Source organism: Narcine bancroftii, chromosome 3 (assembly GCF_036971445.1).
Source record: "Narcine bancroftii isolate sNarBan1 chromosome 3, sNarBan1.hap1, whole genome shotgun sequence".
NCBI lineage: Eukaryota > Metazoa > Chordata > Chondrichthyes > Torpediniformes > Narcinidae > Narcine > Narcine bancroftii.
Window position 1 is genome coordinate 249354418 of NC_091471.1, and position 21612 is coordinate 249376029.

A 21612-nucleotide genomic window follows, 5' to 3' on the forward strand; every position below is an offset into this window, starting at 1 on the left:
ACAAGGACTGGATGATACATATGGCAATGGTACCAGGCTACTCTGTTGAGAGTGAAAATAGGTTTGGTTATGAGTGAGTTGGTACATCATGGAAATACATGGTAAGTATATTTTTATAAAAGAACAGGTCTCAGCCATGCTTTGTTACTTTTTTATAAGACATCCCTTTCAGCCCACAGGTCCGTGTTGCCTAATTACATCCAAATGACCGACAACACACCCCCCTCCCCGCATATATTTTGAAGGGTGGAAGGAAGCCGGAGACTGTAATTAGCAATATTTGTATTAACACTTTGAGTCTATGGTGAGAAATTTCATTTTTTATTAAAAGTTGCTGTTCAGCAGACATATTATGCTCCTGCAATGAAACATAACAGATACTCAATGGCATTTGAGAGCAGAATCCAGGGAACCAAACACTAGCTAAGATGATTCCATGACTTAATTCCAACATCTGTCTCTCAAACATGAAGAGATAAGGTATGGTTGTCCGGTAGGCTGCCACAAGTTTCATGCTGTGCTTCTATATACAGTCCAGAGTTCAGGAAAAGGATCTTTGGCGACAATTTGCCTCCATAGACCAAGCCAGTTTGTGATAATATGTTAGGGAACAGGGGGGCAGCGGAATTAATAGTGGGGCACAAATCTTAGCAGAGCGAGCTAATCTCACTCTTGGTGCATCCCCACTTACAGCAGGCATTAGAGAGAGCCACCACCACATCCCTCCCTTTCCTCTCTGTGCTCCTCAAAGCCTCCAGCACATTATTGGAAATGCTCCTCCGGCTTCGGAACTCATCCCCAAATCCCACCAGGAATCTCCAGGTTGCAGGCTCGTAGTTGGTTACTTCATCAGCGGGATCCCAACTGTCTCTGTTGGCATCGTCCATGGTGTGCGGCAGGTGGGAGAAGTGGTCAGTAACAGCTGCAGAAGAGACCGTAACACATTCAACATCACATCCAAATAACCAAAAGCAACAGTAAAACACAAAAGTCTGCAGACACCAGGATTGAAGTAATAACACAACGCTGGAGAAACTTAGCAGATCAAACAGTGAACTTGATATAGCAAAGATAAAGATACAAAACTGATGTTTCGGGCTTGAGCTCTTCATCAAGGTATGAGCAAAATGTAGGTAGATACCCAAATAAAAAAACCTTTTTTTTGCACTACCAATAAGTGGTTATTCTGGCTTTCCAACAGGAAAAAAAATCTCAGTGTTGTATGTGAATCCTTGATGAAGGGCTCAAGCCCAAAATGTAGGTTATATATCTTTATATTTGCCATATAAAGTACACTGTTTGAGCAGTGCTTCTCCAGCATTGTGTTTTTTTTTAACCAGAAACAATAAATTAATGACAGGAGGATTTCATAGCTTATTCACCACGCTGGAGACAGTCTGCCCCTTGGGTTTGTGAAACAGAAGCATTACCCAGAAATAAGAAGCAGCTACTGAGGATCAGAAACTCACTGTTCAGAAACCAAATGAGGAACTAAGACTAGTCTGCCACCTATTCAATTCTTGCTTGTTCTATGTGTGTCAGATTATTTGTTATATTATATATTATATATAGATATGTTTTATAGGAGATCAATTGTGGTGTTTTTTAGAGTAGGTCATATATAAACACTTCAAAACAGATCTCATTTAAAATGCCGGAGCTCTGCTCAAGCCAGACAGTCCAGGCTCCGGGTGCCTTTGCACAAACTTTGAAGAATGCCTGTAAGGACTTCATGAGGAGGTGTTAATTGGACTTGCTGTGGAGTAATGGATTATGGTTTTGGAAAGCGACAGATGAACGAACTCGGAGGATTAGGTCCGGAGCCGCAGTCTGTCCGAGTGCGGTTGGCTGTTCTAAGAGGGTCATATGGTTTTCTCTGAAAGAGAATTCAGTTCTACAGTTCAGCAGCAGCAGGTGGGACTGGAACAGGACAAACTGGCAAGCTTGTGGAAAAACCCCATTTTGAAGGTGGGTTGTGAGTTCTTAGTTCAGCCTCGTCAAAGCCCTTATCCATACAAGAGGAGAAGACTGGCTGCATAATGTTTTGCTTAAAATAAGGGAAACAAAAAGGAACTGTGGTGACCTGAAATAAAAAGGTTATCATCTGTAAAATCTTGATGGGGCAGGTTTCTTCAGCAAGACACTGAAGTGGCTGACCGGAAAGGATAAGTTGTGGGGGTCCAATGAGCAACAAATCTTTCTCTGAAAACCAACAAGAATCTTCCTGAGTGGTAACCATTTACCTTTCAAGTACCAAAGCCTGGTGAACTTTATAAATGTTAACTTCTGTGCACAGTATAAGAATTGCCTGCAACCAGTGAACTTGGAGGAATGAGAAGTGAGATTGGACTGTGAATCAAAGAACCTTTCTGAACTTACATACCCATTACATGCACATGCACTTAGAATTAGAAGGGGGGTTAAATTAAGTTAATAGAAATAAGTTAAAGTTTGATCCTGTTTTCATGTTTAAAGATAATTAAAAGCAACTTTTGTTTAAGTAACCATTTGTCTTGGTGAATTTCTATTGCTGCTGGGTTTTGGGGACCTCGGCTCATAACATACGTCTTAGCTACTTCATTGGACATAACCATGAGCTTCCTACTGCTACATAGACTGTCAAACCATATTTTAGGTCCATTCTGGTGCGATGGACAAGGAGATGAGCAGCAAGTTCTGCTGCTACCTCACTGCCTCAAAATTGATGGGCTGAATGGCCCCCTTCTGGGTCATAAGAAAAACTGAGAAATTGTCTTCAAAACATACCAGGGATTGAAGGGCAATTGGGTGTAATTGGGCAGCCCGTGCTCGTGGGGCGTAAGGGCTTGTTACCATGCTGCATGTCTAAATTTTTAAAAAATATGACATTTAGAGCAATGGGGTTAGCAGTAGGAGACGACTTTAGGAAATGTGAACAATCATAATGCAAGATGAGATAACATTGATTCACACTTTGCTCAACTGTTTTTGCATTTAGTTTATTTATTATTAGAATACTGAACACCCTGATGCCGTTGTCACTAGCTGCGAAGACTGGCATTGCTGCTCTGACTTTACTTCACTGCATCCTGTGCTAGAAAGTGGTATAGCTTTTAACCTGCTACATCAACTTGCTAGTTCCAGAAAACCAACACAGGAAACCCGCAGAAATGATTATCACTGCTGTCTGCGAAGCTTGTACAAAAACGCACAATCAGCAGGTTGTCTGTTTGGTCCGGTGGGGAGGGGGATGCAGGCTGTCTGGTTAAGTGAGTACAGTCCAAGGCAGTCACTGGACAATGAAGATTTTTCTTCCTGAACACTTGGGTGTATTTTATGGATTTCAGGTGGCTGATCATGAAAATCACCTTAAAAATTTCCTGTCACGTACCTTTTTTTAAAAAAAGATATAACCTGTTTTTGTGATTTCCTATCATATTTTAAGTCTATTAGTACATTTCCCACAAAGCAAGCTGTCTTGGTTGGTCAATGCAGGTTTGGGCATGTACTCAGTGCAGGTACATATGCTGGGGAAACTCAGCAGGTCAAACAATGCCTTTATATAGCAAAGGTGAAGATACATCACCAATGTTTCGGTCTGTTAACCATGGTGTCAATAAAATCCTTTGTTTTAATGCTGTGCATTACATTAATATAGATTGAACTCATGTTGATGCACATGTTCTTCAGGCAATAACAGAGAGTGTACTTAACAATAGCATTTATTGTCTTCAATAAAGAGCTAGGGTTAGGATTACACATGCTGAAATTAATTTAATGTTTCTCCAACTTCCTATGTGATACAGAAAACCTGAAATTATCTTAGTGTTCAGCTTGAAGTCATCTATCATAATCCTTCATTTCTTTTCAGGAAGCAAACCTATTGAAAAACATTGTTGTCCAGTGTAAGTAACTTGGGAATCCACCCTGGCTCTCACTGCTGGTGGAAGTAAGGGAGCTCCTTTCACATTGCCGGGCTTCCTGTCTCTCACACTGCAATATATATTCTCACCCTCCCCCAAGATCACTGGGGAAGACAGTGCTTCATCCCTCAAAAAGGGCAAATGCTCCTCTGGAATCCAGTAACAATGGCAATTCATCCCTTTCATGTTGTACCTGCGTCCAATTGCGTGGCATTTAATCCCAAGGTGACATTTAGCACATTATACGTATTCTTACCTGGGATGCTGATCTCTGCCCGCTTCCATCTGGAGCCTCCGCAAGTGAAGATGACTGCCCGAATGAACTCTCTCCCGCAGAGTTTGACACCGAGACTAGGATTCCGAGCTACAGCCTCCAGCTGTGTGTTCGGGATGAGCAGCCAGACAGCCAGGGTGAACCAGAGCTTCTGCATGTCCTGATGTCTGAGGAGAGAGCAAGAGAGTGAGCGAATCAAGAATGAGAGCAGGAGGAGCGCGTCTTATTAGTTGCGGAGAGACTCTGTCTGTGCTCTCCTTGCTCAAAGCCGGATCTATTTAAACCCTTGTTTATATCTGATAAAGAGGCATAATTATAGAGCAGTCACAACATATGACAGGAGACTGATGGCTTAATGAGTAGAGTCAGGAGTAATGTAAAGGTCTTGGGGAATGAAGAGAAGACTGACACACTATGTGCCTCATACTAAGCGTGCGTTTCATTTGTAAACGATCAAACAAGAAATTAAATAATCATTTCATGCACAAACCAGAATGCCTTAAAATTGATATGTTGTTCTAATTTGCCAAACTCCACAGATCTCACATTTCACCACAAGCTTTTGTATAAAACTTACTTTGACTCTTCTTCCCCACCCCCCACCCCAACTTTTCTGTTTATGCCTCCAAATCCCCACTTTGTCTCAGGGAACATCATTGCATGGATAATTGAGTCAGCTTCAATTCTCTTCTCATATAGAGTCCAGCAACAGTCACTGGGCTTATTGTTAACATTTTTGAAGGCCAACCTCAACAAAACTCATCAAACCTCTGTCTCACACACTATCTCTGAAATAACCTCCTCACACGACATCCAATCTCATTGTGTTTCAACCCCCTCACTGCTTGGTTCTACCTCCTACCCAAGATCCACAAACCCAATTGTCCCGGCAAATCCATTGTTTCCACGAGCTCCTGCCCCACCAAATTGGTATCCATTATGTCCCCACCAGTCCAATCCCTCCCCACCTATATCCGGGACACATGCTCTCCATCACTTTAACAACTTCCAGTTCCTGAATTTGAGGGATATCCAATCACTGTAAACCTCTATTAACATCACCATACCGAAGGCCTCAAAGCCCTTTGTTTCTATTTCAGCAATAGACCCAATCAGTACCACTCCACCATCACCCTCCTCAGGCTGGCAGAACTTGTCTTCACTTTCAATAACCTCCTTTGACTCATCCCATTTCTCCGTCAAAGGGGTAGCTATGAGTACCTGCGTAGGCCCCAGCTATGCCTGTCTTTTTGTTGGCTATGTGGAGCAATCTATACTAGAAGCCAATACAGGCAAGGTGTTTCAATTCTTCCTCTACTACATCGATGACTACTTTGGTGATGCCTCATGCACCCATGATGAGCTGCCAAATTCACCCCGACCTCTAATTCACTTGGTCCATCTCTGGCAACACTGTCCCTTTTCTCAATCTCTCTGTCTCCATTTCTGGAGACAAATTCTCGACAGCCACGAAGGAGCTTCACGGTGCCATTTGCAAAGCCCAGAACCACCCTGATGATGGCCATGATTGTAGCTGGAGACTTCAACCGGGTGTACACCAACATCCCTGGTGCATACAAGGCTCCACCTTGCTCCCACCTTGGTCACTCGGATCTCATATCTGTCCCGCTAACCCTGGCGTACAGACCAATGGAAAAATGAACTCAGCCAGTTCACAGGGAGATCAGGACATGGCTGGGGAGAGGGGAAGGGGACAGCAGAGCTGCAGGTCTGCTTTGAGACCACTGACTGGAGCTGTTTAATGGTCATGTAAACATCTCTCAGTGCCTTCAGGATAGGAGACAAGATGGCACTGAGATCAGCCAGAGATAATGGGAGGCAAAGCATGGGCATGCTCAGAAAATCCATAGACAACTGTGCTACATTAGAATCATGAGGCATATGTGGCAAGGGATTGTGACAGATTATGTTGTATTTTATATTGTAAATAGGTGTTTTAAAGGAGATAAATTGGGGCAGTTTTTTTTAGTGTAGGTCACATATAAACACTTCAAAACAGATCTCATTTAAAATATTGGCGCTCTGCTCAAGCCAGACAGTCCAGCTCAGAGTGCCTTTGCAAAACCTATAGAGACTTCACAAATGGAAAAGCAACAGATGAAAGAACTTGGAGGATTAGGTTTGGAGCTGCAGGCTGTCAGTGCAGTTTGCTGTTCTAAGAGGGTCATGTGGTTTTGCAAGCAGAGAGACTCAAACATGCTTTTCTCAGAGAGAGACAGGGGGAATTCAGTTCTATAGTTCAGCAGCAGCTGGGTCTGGAACAGGACAAGCTGGCAAGCTTGTGGAAAAACCCCATTTTGAAGATGGGTTGTGAATTCTGAGTTCAGCCTGGTCAAAGCCCTTGTGGTCCATACAAGAGGAGAGGACTGGCTGGTTAATGTTTCACTTGAAATAAGGGAACCAAAAAGGAACTGTGGTGACCTGAAAGAAAGAGATCATTATCTGGAAAACCCTGATGGGGCAAGTTTCTTCAGCAAGACACTGATGTGGCTGATGAAAACGTATCAGTTTGTGTCCAGCAAACAACAAATCTCTCTCTGAAAACTGACAAGAATCTTCCTGAGCAGTAACCATTTACCTTTCAAGCACCAAAGCCTGGTGAAGATTCATAAATGTCACATTCTGTGCACAGTATAAGAATTGCCTGCAACCTGTGAACTTGGAAGAATGAGAATTGAGAGTGGACTGTGAATCAAGGAACTTTTCTGAACATACATATACATTATATGCACGTGCACCTAGTCCTGTTTTCATGTTTAAGGATAATTAAAAGCAACTTTTGTTTAAGTAACCATTAGTCTTGGTGAGTTTCTGTTGCTGCTGGGTTTTGGGATCCTCTGGGTTTGTAACAGGTTAAAGATCATAACAGATCACAGGTCAACCTTGAGAGTTAAAGACAATGGAGCCTTCCTTCTGGACAGACTGAACATTTTCGATGCATGGTTTGATTTGATGAGAAGAGCAGGCTGTCCCTGAAGAAAGCTCTGTGGCCAAAGTAAGGACAACTCTATCTAAGGTCAGCGCACACAAGGCAGCGGGGATCAGACAACTTACCTGGTTGGGAGAATGGCCAGAAAGGGGCAGATAGAGTTTAATGCAGACAAGTGTGAGAGGATGCATTTTGCAAGGAGAAATCAAGGTAGGAAATGTACAGTAAATTATAAGGTTCGGAGGAGCAGAGGCATCTAGGAATGCAGATACATTGTTCCCTGAAGGTGGCATCTCGTGGACAGAATTGTAAAAAAAGCTTTTGGTATCTTAGCCTTTATAAATCAAAGTATTAAGTCTAGGAGTTGGGATATTATGTTTAAGGCACTGGTGAGGCCTAATTTGGAATATTGTGTTCGATTTTGGGAGGATATCAATAAGATTGAAAGTGTGCAGAGAAGATTTATTAGAATTAGGGGATATGGGGAGAAGGCAGGTAGGTGGAGTTAGGTCATAAATTATATCAGCCATGATCGTATTGAATGGTGGAGCAGGCTCGATGGGCCATTTTTGGCCTACTCCTGTTCCTACTTCCTATGTTCCTAGAATGTTGGGTCTTCTGGGATGAGTTACAGGAAAAGATTGGACAGGTTAGGACTTTATTCCTTGGAGGAAAAAAGAATGAGGGGAGATTTGATCAATGTTTACAAGATTATGAGAGGAATAGTCAGAGTGGATGCTAATAGGCTTTTTCCACAGATTGGGGGAGGTAAATACAAGAGGTCATAGTTTTAATCTGAAGAGGTAGAGGCTTAGGGGGAACTTTGCGGGGAGTTTTTCACTCAGAGGTTGGTGGGTGTGTGGAATGATCTGCCATCTGATGTGGTGAATGCAGTCTAAATTGTGCGTTTTAAGAGTATTTTGGATAGGTGTATGGATGTGAGAGGACTGAAGGGTTATGGTATGGGAGCAGGTCAGTGGGACGAAGGAGATGATGGTCAGCACAGACAAGAGGGTCTGAACAGCTGTAGCGATCTACTGTTCTGTGGGTACTGAAGAACTCCACAGACCAACTGACATAGGTCCTTATATACCTCTTCAACATGTCATTGAAGTAGTCCGTCGTCCCCGTGATTTTCAAGACAGTCACCATCATCTCAATACCAAAGAGAGTGACAGTAACGTGCTTCATTGACTACCACCCTATGGCACTGGCCTCCACCATTATGAAATGCTTTGAGAGTCTGGTGATGGAACGGATCAAAGCACACTTCCTAGAGACACTGGACTTTTGTCCCTCCACTCCATCCTGACCCACCATGTATATATCATTTGTCTGTATGTGTGTCATGTCTGGTTGAGTGTTTTCACTGAGGACAGAGAATGCTGCTTCACTGGGTTGTACTTGTACAATCAGATGATAATAAACAAACATCTGTAAATGCACCAACTCCCATAGCTACCTTAACTATGTCTCTTCACACCCCATCCCCGGCAAAGATTCCATTCTTTTCTCTCAATTCAGTGTATGTATTGTTACGAGCCCAAATGACCCCAAAACTCAGCAGCAATAGACATTCACCAAGACAAGTAGTTACTTAAACAAAAGATGTTTTTAATTAACTTTAAACATGAAAACAGAATCAAACTTTAACTTATCTCTCTACTTAACTAACTCAAATTAACCCCCTTCTAATTCTAAGCGCATGTGTATAATGTGTGTAAATTTAAGAAAAGTTATTTGGTTCACAGTTCAATCTCACTTCTCCTTCTTCAAAGTTCTCTGGTTGCAGGCAATTCTTATACTGTGCACAGAATTTAACATGTATAAAGTTCACCAGCCTTTGGTGCTCGAAAGGTAAATGTTTACTGCTCAGGAAGGTTCTTGTTGGTTTGCAGAGAGAGATGTGTTCCATGATTTCCACAACTGAGTACCACCATTAGTCACCTCAAGGTCTCGCTGATGAAACTTGCCCTATTAGGGTTTTCCAGATGGTAACCTCTTTCTTTCAGGCTACCACAGAGTTCATTTTTGTTCCGATTATTCTAAGAGAAACATCAGACAGATTGCACTTCCAGCCATCCGCCGCTCTGGAGCTTTCTGTTTCCCATCTGCTTTTCCTGGCTTGTTTCAGCCATGACTGTTCAGCTCTCTTTGGGAGAGCTTGTTGAGCTTGTCTTCTCTCTCCCTGTCTCCAACTGAGACTGCGATAAAGCCCATGTGACTCTTTCACTTGCAAAAACCTTTTTGTGAGCACTCTGTAGGTACTTGCAAACAGCCAGTTTGTCTCCTCTTCCAAATAATGGTCTATTCATTTCATGACGTCATTTCAATTAGCACCTACTTGCGAAATGTGCATAGCATTCTCCATAGTTTCTGGAATGTTCTTGAATATGAATTCTTCAGTCTTTCAAATAAGATCTGTTTTAAAATGTGTGTATGTATGTAACCTATTCTAATTTTACCAAATTCTCTCAAATATATATACTCCATTACAGTATGTCTAAATAAATGCTCCCATCTCCATCGCATCTTCCCCCAGGATGAGGACTTCCATTCCAGATCATAAGAGAAGTCCTCCTTCTTCACACAATATGGCTTCTCCTCTATCAACTCGGCCCTCACCCACATTTCCTCCATTACCTGCACATCTGCCCTGGCCCCCACCCACTCCTTCACCTACCACCCCACCAGCCTGCGCATCCAACACAAAATCTTCCGCTATTTCTGCCACCCACTACGTGATCCCACCATCAGATATATCACTGCTCCATTTGTGCCCACACTTCCTCCCTCGCCACCATTCTTGTGCCAAAACACTTCACTTGTGGATCTGCAGGGGTCATCTACTGCGTCTGATCCTCTATATTGGAGAGACTGGACGCAGACTTGGAGATTGCTTCATTGAGCACCTTGGCTCTGTTCACCACAATAGTGTGGATCTACCCATTTCAATACTCTGTCCCATTCCCTTGCTGACATGGCTGTCCATGGTCTCATGCACTGACAGACAGACCACCTGCAAATTGGATGAACATCACCTCATCTTACGTCTGGGCCCCCTCCAACCAGATGGCATTAACACTGACATCTCCAGTTTCTGTTTATTCACCCCCCCCAAATCTTTCCATGTCTCCTTTCCTCTACCCCTCTTCTGTCACTCTCTTTTCCCTCTCTCCTGGGTCCCATCCATATCCTATTAGGACCTTTTATCTGTTGGTCTGTACTCCTCCCTGTCTATTCTTCCCTCCACAGCCTTTCAATTCAGACACCTGTCTGCTTTTAACTCATAGAGAAGAGCTCAGGCCCGAAACATTGGTTATTTATTTTGACCTCCGATGGACGCTGCAAAACCAGCATTTCTTTATTCCAATCACAGTGTCTGCAGACTTTCATGTTTCACTACACTCAAGTGACCACACGCTGGCACTCGTATCGAAAAATTGTGACAGAGCAAAGACATAAGCTCATGCACTAACAAAGAATGTGCAAAGTCCACGCATACAGCATCTGAGTCCAGCCTCGAACTCAGATCTCTGGCGCCATGAAGCAGTGGCTCTATGTGATATGAGAAACTGGTCCAGATGGTTCAAGAAGCAACGAGTCTGACCACAAGCTGATTCTGACAAAAGATCTTTATTTGCCTGCGGGAGAAAGTCTCAATGGAGATTGCATACACCAGGGTGACCAAACTTGCTTAACACAAGAGCCCACATTCGATAAACATCAGATATTTGGGAGCTGCATGAAGTGAAAATATATTACACACACATTTTTACTCTTTTGTTACAAATATTTTATTTAAATATTAAGAAATATGTAGATTTATTCATGTAGCTTTTAAACTGCTAATTTATTAGTTTCAATAATCAAAAAGTAGACATACCGTATATACGTGTGTAATAGTCGAAGATTGTGGATCAATTTTTAGGGTAAAATTTAGGGGGTCAACTATTCCACACATTCTACTTATGAACGCAGTAAGTACCTGTGTCGTTCGGGGTGTCAGGAGCTCAGATGTGCGGGTGGGTGGGACCGGAGGGCAAGATCATGTTTGGGATGTTGGGAGCTCAGATGGGAGAGTGGCTGGGGCGTCGGGAGCTTGGATAGGCGGGTGGCCTTGGCGTCGGGAGCTTGGATAGGCAGGTGGCCGGGGCCTATGCAAGAGCACCAGCTCATACGATTCCTATCTCAGCCAACATATTTCTGCGAGTTGCACATTACATTTCAAAGAGACACATGCGGCTTGCGTACCACAGTTTGGCCACTCATTGCATACGTGTGAGTGTACACACACACACACACACACACACACACACACACACACACACACACACACACACACACACACACACACACACACACACACACACACACGAAATGTGCAATACATTCGCATCAAAGACAACACCCGTACCAGCATTCACAACACACTGCAATCTATAGAATATAACAGAAAAATGCAACACCAGTACCCTCCTCGATCTTCTGCAGGTATGACACCACAATAACAGAGAAAGAAAGAAATTACAATGATCAACTCTCACAATTCGTTAATGGCACACACCTTGTCATTGACTTTCCTGCATTGTCTCTGGTTTGTATCCTGGAGCCGAGCTTGGGTTCAACATCAGGGGTTAAGATACACAGAAGTTCCATGTGGTGGGCTTTATACTACTAGCCAGCCAGTAAGGTATGTCAGAAATAGGGCAGGTGGTTAAAGGGGCTAATGGCAAGGTTTGTATTTGCTGTGGGTGGTCTTGATCTTGATTGACATGTGGTGGCTTTTGACCAGGTTTGCACTGAAGGGGGGGGGGGTCACATGCAGTGGCAGATTAACTACCACCTGGATCCCCAAGCTGAGCTTTAGTAAGGATCCCCCTGACCTTGCTCGCTTTCCCCACCCTTTGTTGAATAAAGTGACATTAAGTTACATTAAATAACATATTAGGGGTCGGGTCTCCAAAGTGGTCAATAGCGACGCACAGATTGGTAGAATAGTTAAGAAGGCCTATGGGATCCTGGGCTTCATTAATGGGGGATTGAATTCAGGATTAGAGAGGGCATGTTGCAACCCTACAAATTTCTAGTGAGACCACACTTGGAGTATAGTATTCAGTTCTGGTCACTTCACTATAGGAAGGCTGTGGAAGACAATGGAGAGGGTGCAGAGGAGATTTACCAGAATGTTGCCTGGATTGGAAAACAAGTTTAATTAGGCAAGGTTAGCAGAGCTGGGACTTTTCTCTTTGGAGCATAGAGGGATGATAGGAGATTTAATAGAGGTCTACAAGATTATGAGAGGCTTAGATAGGGTGGACAGCCAGCATCTTTTTTCCCCAGGGCAGGATTGGCAAACAAGAGACATGCACAAAGTTAGGCGCATTAAGTTGAAGAAAGACATCAGGGGTGTTGATGCTGTGTTTTTAAAAATTTTTTTTAAATTATACACACAGTTGTGGGTGCCTGAATGCCTTTGCATGGATGGTGGTGGAGGATGAAACATTGGGGGCATGTAAGAGACTCTCAGACACATGGATGAAAGGAAAATAAAGGTTACTGGGTAGGGTGGGTTTAGTACCTTTTTTTGAAAAAAGGGATATACAGGTTAGCACAACATTGAGGTCTGAAGGGCCTGTACTGTGCTGTAATGTTCTATATATAACACAATGTATAGAAGCAAAACTTAATTACCACACTGGAGAAAAAGGATGATAGACAAATATTTATAATAATGAGAGAGTAAGATGGAAGTAAGAAAGAACAGCTATTGAAAGAATGTATTTTTGGACAATTATGTTTGCATTTGAATCTTGGTATGGATTTTTTTAGCTGAGTCCCCTCATTAATGAATTGCTACATTTATTATGACCAAGACAGACTCAGCAATTGATCTAAGACTGGACAGTGAATGAAGAACAATTTGTGATGAAAGCTTTTTCCTACGGTTGAATTCCAGTTAATTTGTATGTGTCAAACTGATAACCAGGAACTCCAACTGCACTTTCATCATCTGCCCACTCTAATATGTGCAAATTACATCACTCATTCCACAAGCATATTTTCTTGTATAACAAGGCCATTTGGTATTACTGGTTCAAGTTGGTCTTGACGTCCCACTCTATTGTATCTCTGTAACTTTCTATCCTCTTCTTCCTCATGTACTTCCCTAGTTTCTGCTCATGGGGCTGAGTATTCCTGGTAGCAATGAATTCCACATTCCCACCATGCCAGAATTTTAGTACTCAGATGTTTTAACAAGAGGCAAATAGCAGATTGGATCAGTGAGAAGACCGGATCTTCCTGAAGTCCTGAGCTGGTTTACGATACATGTGCTCCCCTATATGAGATGGTCCGACTTAACGATGATTCGAATCTATACTTTCAATTTCAAATTCTTATCTGTTCCCGCGCTTGCGATAATGTGGTACGGTTCTCTCTTGTGACGTCTGGCAACAGCAGCATTCTATGAGAGTATCGTACAGCATACTTCATATAGTCTTCATGCCCAGTGTGCTTTTAGCGGTGTACGTTAATGATTTTTTCAGTGTGGAATAAAGGTATTCAAAATTTAATTATAAAAACTGGTGGGTGCGGTATACTTTTTTTGACTTAACATTTTTTGACTTGGTTGCAACAATGCCAGAACACAACCTCATTGTCAGTTGTGGAGCACCTTTATGTGTATTATTATTCCCCCAAATCAGTGTAATTAATACATAGTGAGTATTGCCTTCGGACTACCTACAGGCAAAAGAACCAGATAACGTGTCTGGTTTATGTAATGAGGTTCTGTGGGTATAGACCATCTCCAGCACCTTGCCTGAATTTGCAGCAACTGTGCCCATTGTAAAAAAGATCATGAAGTCATAGAAGGAAATCTTTTACTCTCTGCTGTTTGGTTGAGAGTTTTGGCAGTGGAGTCTAGGTGCATAAATACATTTCAGGGAACATGTGAGGGGGAAAAAGGATGCGAAGAGCTGCATGGACAGAGAGACCTACCTCTGCAGTATGTTCGCTATGGGAGTTACATTGGAGGGAAAACAAGAGGCATTAAATGAAGGAGATCAAGGAAGAAGCTGACTTAGAACCATAGAACATAATATTACATCACAGAAAACAGGCCTTTTGGCCCTTCTAGTCTGTGCTGAACTATTTTTCTGCCTAGTCCCACTGACCTGCACCCAGTCCTAACCTATTTAATCTTTCCCTGCAACTCAGCTCCTGAAGTCCAGACAACACCCTACTAAATCTTCTCTGCACTCTTTCAATCTTATTGATATCTTTCCTGTAGTTAGGTGACCAAAACAGCACACAACCTCACCAATGTCTTATACAATTTTACAATAACATTCCATCTCCAATAGTCAATATTTTGATTTATCAAGGTCAATATGCCAAATTTGACTTGGGAAGGAGTTTGCTCTTTCTCCAAAGCTCAGGTACAAAAGGAAATACTTAGCCTTCAGCTGTAACATTCAGCAAGAAACTGTAACAGTTGGTGAGCAAGAAATGGACAGTGGTCAAGTGACAGACAGTAAATGGGGAACACACAGTGAGGGTCGGTGAGATATAAACCAGAGGACATGGGTTAAGGGTGAAAGGGGAAAAGTTTAGGGGGAACATGAGGGGGGATCTTCCCACAGAGAATGGCGGGAGTGTGGAATGAGCTGCCAGCTGAAGTGGTGAATGTGGGCTCAATTTTAACATTTAAGAAAAAATTGGATAGGCACATGGAAGAGAGAGGTTTCGGGACTATGGTCTGGGTGCAGGTCAGCAAGACTAGGCAGAATAATAGTTTGGCACAGAGTAGAAGGGCTGAAGGGCTTGTTTTCTGTGCTGCAATGTTCTATGGTTTCAGGAATGGCTGACAGGCAGCGAGCTACCAGCAGACAACAAATGACTGATGGGTGGTAAGTGGGGACAGGAAGCTACCAGAAGGCAAAGAAATGACTGTGATAAACAGTAAGTGAGAGGCTGTGAATGACTAGCGTTTCTTCTTTCATTCTTCCCGCAAAGTCAAAGCTCCCAAATAGGCCTTTGGAGAGCTCAAGCCAAGAAATGTCACACACTCTGCCCTTTGTTGCACCATTTCACCATACCGCATTGTGAACAGCTGATGGGAATGTAGGGTCTTGCCATGGACCACATCTCCTTTTGTCACCTGGTTAATCAACCTGATGCCTCCCAGGAATCCCACCGTCAATGTCTGCAAGTTACACCTATGAAAGCTCCACAAAGTAAAACATGAAAGTCTGCAGACACTGTAGTTGAAGTAAAAACACAACACTGGAGAAACTCAGTAGGTCAGATTGCGTACTTTATATAGCTAAAGATCCATAACCAATGTGTTGGACTTGAGCTCTTCATCAATGTGTGGATAAACGTGGGCAGGTGCCCAAACAAAATGCTGGGGCAAAGGGGTAGAGGAGGACCACGGTCCCAAAGGCAGGGGGTAATAGGTGGATAAGGGAGGGAAGACACCCCAGCAAGGGGGGGGGGGAGGGGAGAAGGCTCCATGAATAGAGTGGGAAGGGGGTGGAGAGCTGGAGGAAAGAAGACAGAGGGAAAGGGAAGGGAGGGGAAATGGAGAGTAGGCTAGCAGAAACCGGAGAAGTTGATGTTAATGCCATCCTTTTGGAGAATGCCTATTATGTATCTTTATCTTTGATATATAAAGTTCGCTGTTTGACTTGCTGAGCTTCTCCAGTATTGTGTTTTTTTTTTGGAGCTCTACAAAGAGTGGTCCAAGTGTTCTGGCACCTGGGTTACTCCTATGTGACATCAGGTGTTTATCTGAATGGGTGACTATCAGGCAACAAACAGTCAGTGAGTTCTGACATACAGTGAGCAACAGGCAATGAATGGACTGATGAGCGACGATTAAACTGTGTGTAATCTCCAGTCATTTATCCATTTGAACTCCCTCATAACATGCATCATATGCGAGATTGACTATTGCCCGCTGCCACTAATTTGTAATTTTGTTCCCTGTCATGTTAAGTTTAGAAACTGATTAATCTCACTCACATACACAGATTTTCTCCTCTCTCTGGAGACCTGATGCAGAATGGATTCTGTGGTGGTGTTAGTTGCTGGAGCTCTGCACTGAGAGGGAAGGCTGACAGAACTTGGTCAGTTAACAAAGTAACATCATAGCCTAGAATATGACAATGTTCAGATTCAAGATGAGAACAGAAATCGATTCAAGTAGAAGCGTGGGGCAGAGTTGGGTGGGGGGGGAAGTGACTAATTGTGAACTTTTGTTTACTTGCACAAAATCACAGGCCTTACTATAATAATCTATTCCACTTGATGGAGCAGTTAGACGTCATAAAAGTTCATTGGATATCCAATCTTTATAGACACATCTTCACACTGGGAGCAGTGGATGATCTATGAAGGCCAGTACCTCTCAGAAAATAGATCGTGGTTTAGTAAAAACAATGCTGGAAAACTTAACTGGTCAAACAGTGTCCTTTATATAGCAAAGATAAAGATACATAACCAACGTTTCAGGCTTGAGCCCTTTATCAAGGTATGAAAAAAATAACAGGGTATTTATCTTAAAGGACACTGACCAGCTGAGTTTCTCCAGCGTTGTGTTTTTATTTCAACCACAGTGTCTGCAGACTTTCGTGTTTTACTCCTGAGGTGTTAGTTCTCCCTGAAATGTTGACTCTCCCAGGGGTACAGTTCCTTCTTTCAAAGAGTTTGACCCTCTCTACGGTTCACTTCCATTCCTAACCTTCCTGAATTTGCAGCAGTACTTCAGAAGGTGTGAAGAAGCCTAACACAACCAGAAACTCTCTGTACTGATTGCAGCGAGTAACAACCTTTGATCCTTATCAATTGTTCACAGTGGCTGCTCGGTGACATTTATCTCATGACTGAGAAAAATGTCATTCTGTTCCTCAAAAAGAAACAGAAGTCAATGACCGATCCATTGCATAAGATAAAAACAAGATTAAAGCCAACAAGCAGAGTGACATTTAACAAATGCCCTTTCAGGATAACGTGAAAACAAATCTTTAATTAAAAGTGGCTGCAGGTTCCTGGCACTTTACTGCAGACAGGCCCAACTCATCAGCAAATTCAAAATTGTAATGCAAACTCCAAACATGTCAACTTCTCAATTAATCTTGATTCGCCCAAGTAAAGCTATCAACTTTCAAACAGGTTGCGACTTTATTCCCCAGAGCGTAGAAGAATGAGGGGAGATTTGATAGAAGTATACAAAATCATGAGGGGTAGAGATAGAGTAAATGCAGGCAGGCTTTTTCCACTGAGGGAAGGTGAGATACAAACCAGAGGACATGGGTTAGGGGTGAAAGGGGAAAAGTTTAGGGGGAACTACTTCACACAGAGAGTAGAGGGAGTGCAGAACTAGCTGCCAACAAAGTGGTGAATGCGGGCTCAATTTTGTTTAAGAAGAATTTGGGCTGGTAGCCATTCCAAAGGAGGACATGGTCATAGGTTACTATATATATTTTTTAATGATTTAAATGGTCATAGATATATATATCTATCCATCTGTTTATCTACCATCTGTTTATCTATTTATTTATTGATAGATAGATATATGGTAACCTATAACCACGTCTTCCTTTGAAATGGCTTCCGCGGGTCAGTGGGACTAGGCACAAAAAAAATGGTTCCGCACAGACTAGAAAGGTCAAAGGGGCCTGTTTCAGTGCTGTAGTGTTCTATAGTTTTAACTCTTTCATTCAGAACATTTGTTATTTTGTTCATGTTCCTCTATATCTATTGAGAAGTTTCATGCTTTTCTGTGTCCACTTTGCCAGGCAAATGTCCGGCTTCACTGTTCGGCACATGACGACAGGAGTAAAAGCACACAGAAATGGTGGAGGAAGTCAGCCGGTCTTGCAGTATCCATAGGAGGTAATGCTATATTACCGATGTTTCAGGCCTGAACCCTTCTTCAAGGTATGAGCAAAATGTAGAAAGGCGTCAGAACAGAAAGGATGGGGGGTGGGGTGGTAAAAGTAGGTAAGCAGAAACTGGAGAAGTCGATGTTAATACCATCCAGTTGGAGAGTGCCCAGGCGGAAAATCAGATGTTGTTTCTCCAATTTACAGGTGGTCTTGGTCAGAGAGTACATGAGGCAATGGACAAACATGAATATGGGAGTGGGACACAGAAGTGAAATTGTTTGCCACTGGGAAGTCCCCATCACTGATGAGGACAGAGTGAAGTGATCTCCCAATCAAGATATAAACAGAGTATCTTTTATAAAAGACTAAACTGCAATGTCTGATGGTGTAATAAGACTAATTTCATGTGATAATATGTTATACAAAACAGTTTTTTGGAGCTTCTCTGTACATTTAAATGCTGTATTTGAAACCCAGGTGAAGTTAGCTGACTCAGAGCCATTTATGAGTTCAATAAGTAAGGATGTGCACAGCTGTCTACAGAGTGCACGATTTGGTAGGTTTAGTGAGTAGGTCCCATCAATAAGACTCACACCTTCTGGCAGGAAGTGTCTTCAGCCGCAACGGCTTGAGCTGCAAGTTAGGGAGCTGGAGTGGAAGCCGAAGTCAGTGTGGCGCGTTCACAAGGCTGAGGACTTCATGGACACCATATTTGGGGAGGTGGTGGTGCTGCAGCTACATGATGGGGCAGTCAAAGAGGGAATGGGCAGTCACCAGGCAAACTGATGGAAGCATCCAGACAGTGCAGGAGTCCTCTGAGGTAATCTCATTCACTAACAGTTCTTCCAGTTGGAGGCAGTGGGAGCTGGGGCCAGCACAAGACTGGAGGAATAAACATGAGAAATTACTCAGCAACCATGGCTGTGTGGCCAACCACAATTCAAATGCTATCTACTAATTTGCCGATAACACCACAGAATCACAGACGGCAATGAGGAAACGTACAGGAGGGAGGTAGATCAGCTCATTGAGTGGTGTCACAATGACAACCTTGCAACATCAGCAAAACCAAGGAGCTGATTGTGGAGTTCAGGAGGAAATCAGGAGAACACGAACCAGTTCTCATCGAGGGTCAAGGACTTAAAAAAGGTGTCAACATCTCCGAGGAACTGTCCTTGAGCCTCCATGTCAATGCAATCACAAAGACGGCTTACCAGCAGCTATACTTGGTGATGAGTTTGAGGAGATTTGGTCTGTCACCAAAGACCCTTGAAAACATCTACAGGTGTACTAGGGAAAGCATTCTGCTTGGTTGCATCACTCTCTGGTCAGAGGTGCCAAATTTTTCATGTATTTCACAACAGAAGCAGGCCGTTCAGCCCATTGAGTCTGTGTCAGCTCATGGAGCTATACTGCACTACCCTTCAGCCCAACTTGTCTATGCAGACCTGGTTGTCTATATGAGCCAGTCCCATTTGCTTGTGATTGAGGAGCATGGTTCGCACAACGCTGTTACATGCCAGTGACCAGAGTTGGAAGCCGACACGGCCTTTAAGGAGTTTGTGTGGATTTCCTCCAGGTGCTCTGGTTTCTTCCCACCTTACAAAACATATGGGGTTGTAGGCTAATTGGGTGTAATTTGGCTGCATGGATTTGTGGGGTGGAAGGACCTGTTACTGTGCTGTACAGTTAAAAGAATGAAAACAGTCTTTCCTATCCACATACTGATTTAAACTTTAAAAATAAACATCATGACCAGTGCCTGCTGCCTTCTCTAGCAGCTCATTCCATTCCTTGGGTGCCAGCTAGTGGCACCGCCTTCAATTCCAATCCCCCCCTTATCCCTTTCTGCCTCACATGCTTATCAATTCCAGCCCAATACACAAGGCCTCTGCTGCATCCAGTGCTCTTGCCCATTTCCAGAAATTGCCCGCAGTGGTCAGAGACTGGGTCTGGCCAGTCTCGTGGTGCTGCTGAGATGGGTGATCCACTGTCACTTCTAGCTGAAGATGTCTTAGCTTCCCCATTCTCCCACTTGGGGATGCACCTTCTTTGGGCATTGGAATGCTCCAGGAGCTTGGTCTACTCATTGGCTATTGAATTGTCCATCACTTTCCATGATTTCAGATCTTTGATCTGCTCTATTGATTGTGAGATCATTTGCTTCTACTTTTATAATCATACAACAATTACAGTATGGAAACAGGCCATATCAGCCCTTCTAGTCCACACCGATTTAAGTGAAACTCCAGTAGTTCCACCTAACTGCTCCCTGCCCGTAACCCTCCAACTCATTACCTATTGAGTAAAACATGAAAGTCTGCAGACACCATGATTGAAGTGAAAACAATGGTGGAGAAACTCAGCTGGTCAAACAGTGAACTTTATAGGGCAAAGATAAAGTTACAAAACCAATGTTTCAGGCTTGAGCCCTTCATCAAAGCATGAACAAAATGTAGGCAGGCACCCGAACAAATTGGTGTTGGGGGGGAGAGGAAGGGCAGGAGGAGCAGACCCAAAGGCAGGTGGATAGGGGAGCTTGTGCTTGTGTGGAGATCATCACAGAATTCCAGGCTGCAGGCCATGGGCAGCTCCATAGGTGGATAAGGGAGGGAGGGCTCTGTGAATGGAGAGGGAAGGGGTGGAGAGCTGGAGCAGAGGAGACAGAGGGATGGGGAAGAGGGAGAATGGGGAGTGGTCTAGCAGAAACCAGAGATGTTGAAATTAATGCCACCCAGACTGCTCCTCCAATTTTCAAGTGGGCTTGGTTGGGTCGTGCATAAGCCATTTCAATTCTGTGCACCACTCCTCTGTTGATTATTCTGTCCATGTCCTCGTAGGACAAGCAACACCTCATATAATGAGGCAGAACAAATGGTGGAGCAGTTAGCGCAATGTAGCACTGGTGATCGGGACCAGATCAGGGTTAGAACCCAGAGCTGTCTGTAAGGAGTATGTACATTCTCCCCGTGTCTGCGTGGGTTTTCTCTGGGGGCTCAGGTTTCCTCCCACCATTCAAAATGTACCAGGGGTGGTAGGTTAATTGGGGTGTAAATTGGGCGGCAGAGGCTCATGGGACAAAATGTCCTGTTACTGTTTTGTTTGTCTATATATATGTAATCAGATGGTATTAACATCGACTTCCCTGGTTTATGATAATTAACCCCCTCCCCCAAGTTTACAGATAAAGCCTCTGACTGGGATGACTATGGTTATAAAACCAAAAGTGCTGGGCAGATGAATCTGCTATCAATGGCCAGGGTTTACCCATCCAGTACGGAGAGTTGGAGATCATAACGGATGGAGATACATGATCGTCCATGTCAAACAATGAAGATCTTTGGGGAGGGGTGTTTGGTCAGGGGTTTAGAGACCTAGGGCAGAGCCCACAGACCCAGCAATGTCCATGCTGATTAATATGCCATCTTACTTTAATCCTACCTGCCTGCACTAGACCTGCAACTCTCCAATCCCCTCTCATCCATGAATGATTTTTAAAGGAAGCTAATGTACCTGTCTCCATCAAACTCTGAGGGAACAAATGTCCTCTCATGTTGTAGCATGGAGGATCATGTGACCACTCCAGAGGGA

The 21612-nt window shown here is 43.4% G+C and overlaps 1 protein-coding gene across 1 annotated transcript; it reads right to left on the reverse strand.

Annotated features, from left to right (window-relative positions):
• Positions 1 to 310: 310 nt before the first annotated feature.
• rln3a (relaxin 3a) lies at positions 311 to 16927 on the reverse strand. Its single transcript, XM_069922940.1, has 3 exons — positions 16708 to 16927; positions 4159 to 4343; positions 311 to 922 (listed from the first exon to the last, which is right to left on the reverse strand). Exons 2-3 carry the CDS (start codon positions 4331 to 4333, stop codon positions 648 to 650), a joined length of 450 nt encoding a protein of 149 aa, XP_069779041.1. The 5' UTR covers positions 4334 to 4343; positions 16708 to 16927; the 3' UTR covers positions 311 to 647.
• Between the last annotated feature and the right edge of the window lie 4685 nt (positions 16928 to 21612).

Bases quoted from the DNA above. Each gene is read 5' to 3' on its own strand.
- rln3a (XM_069922940.1), bottom strand. From the start codon at position 4,333: ATGCAGAAGCTCTGGTTCACCCTGGCTGTCTGGCTGCTCATCCCGAAC. The intron at 923-4,158 runs GTAAGAATACGT...TCTCTTCTGCAG, and splicing joins GGCAGAGATCAGCATCCCAG to CTGTTACTGACCACTTCTCC.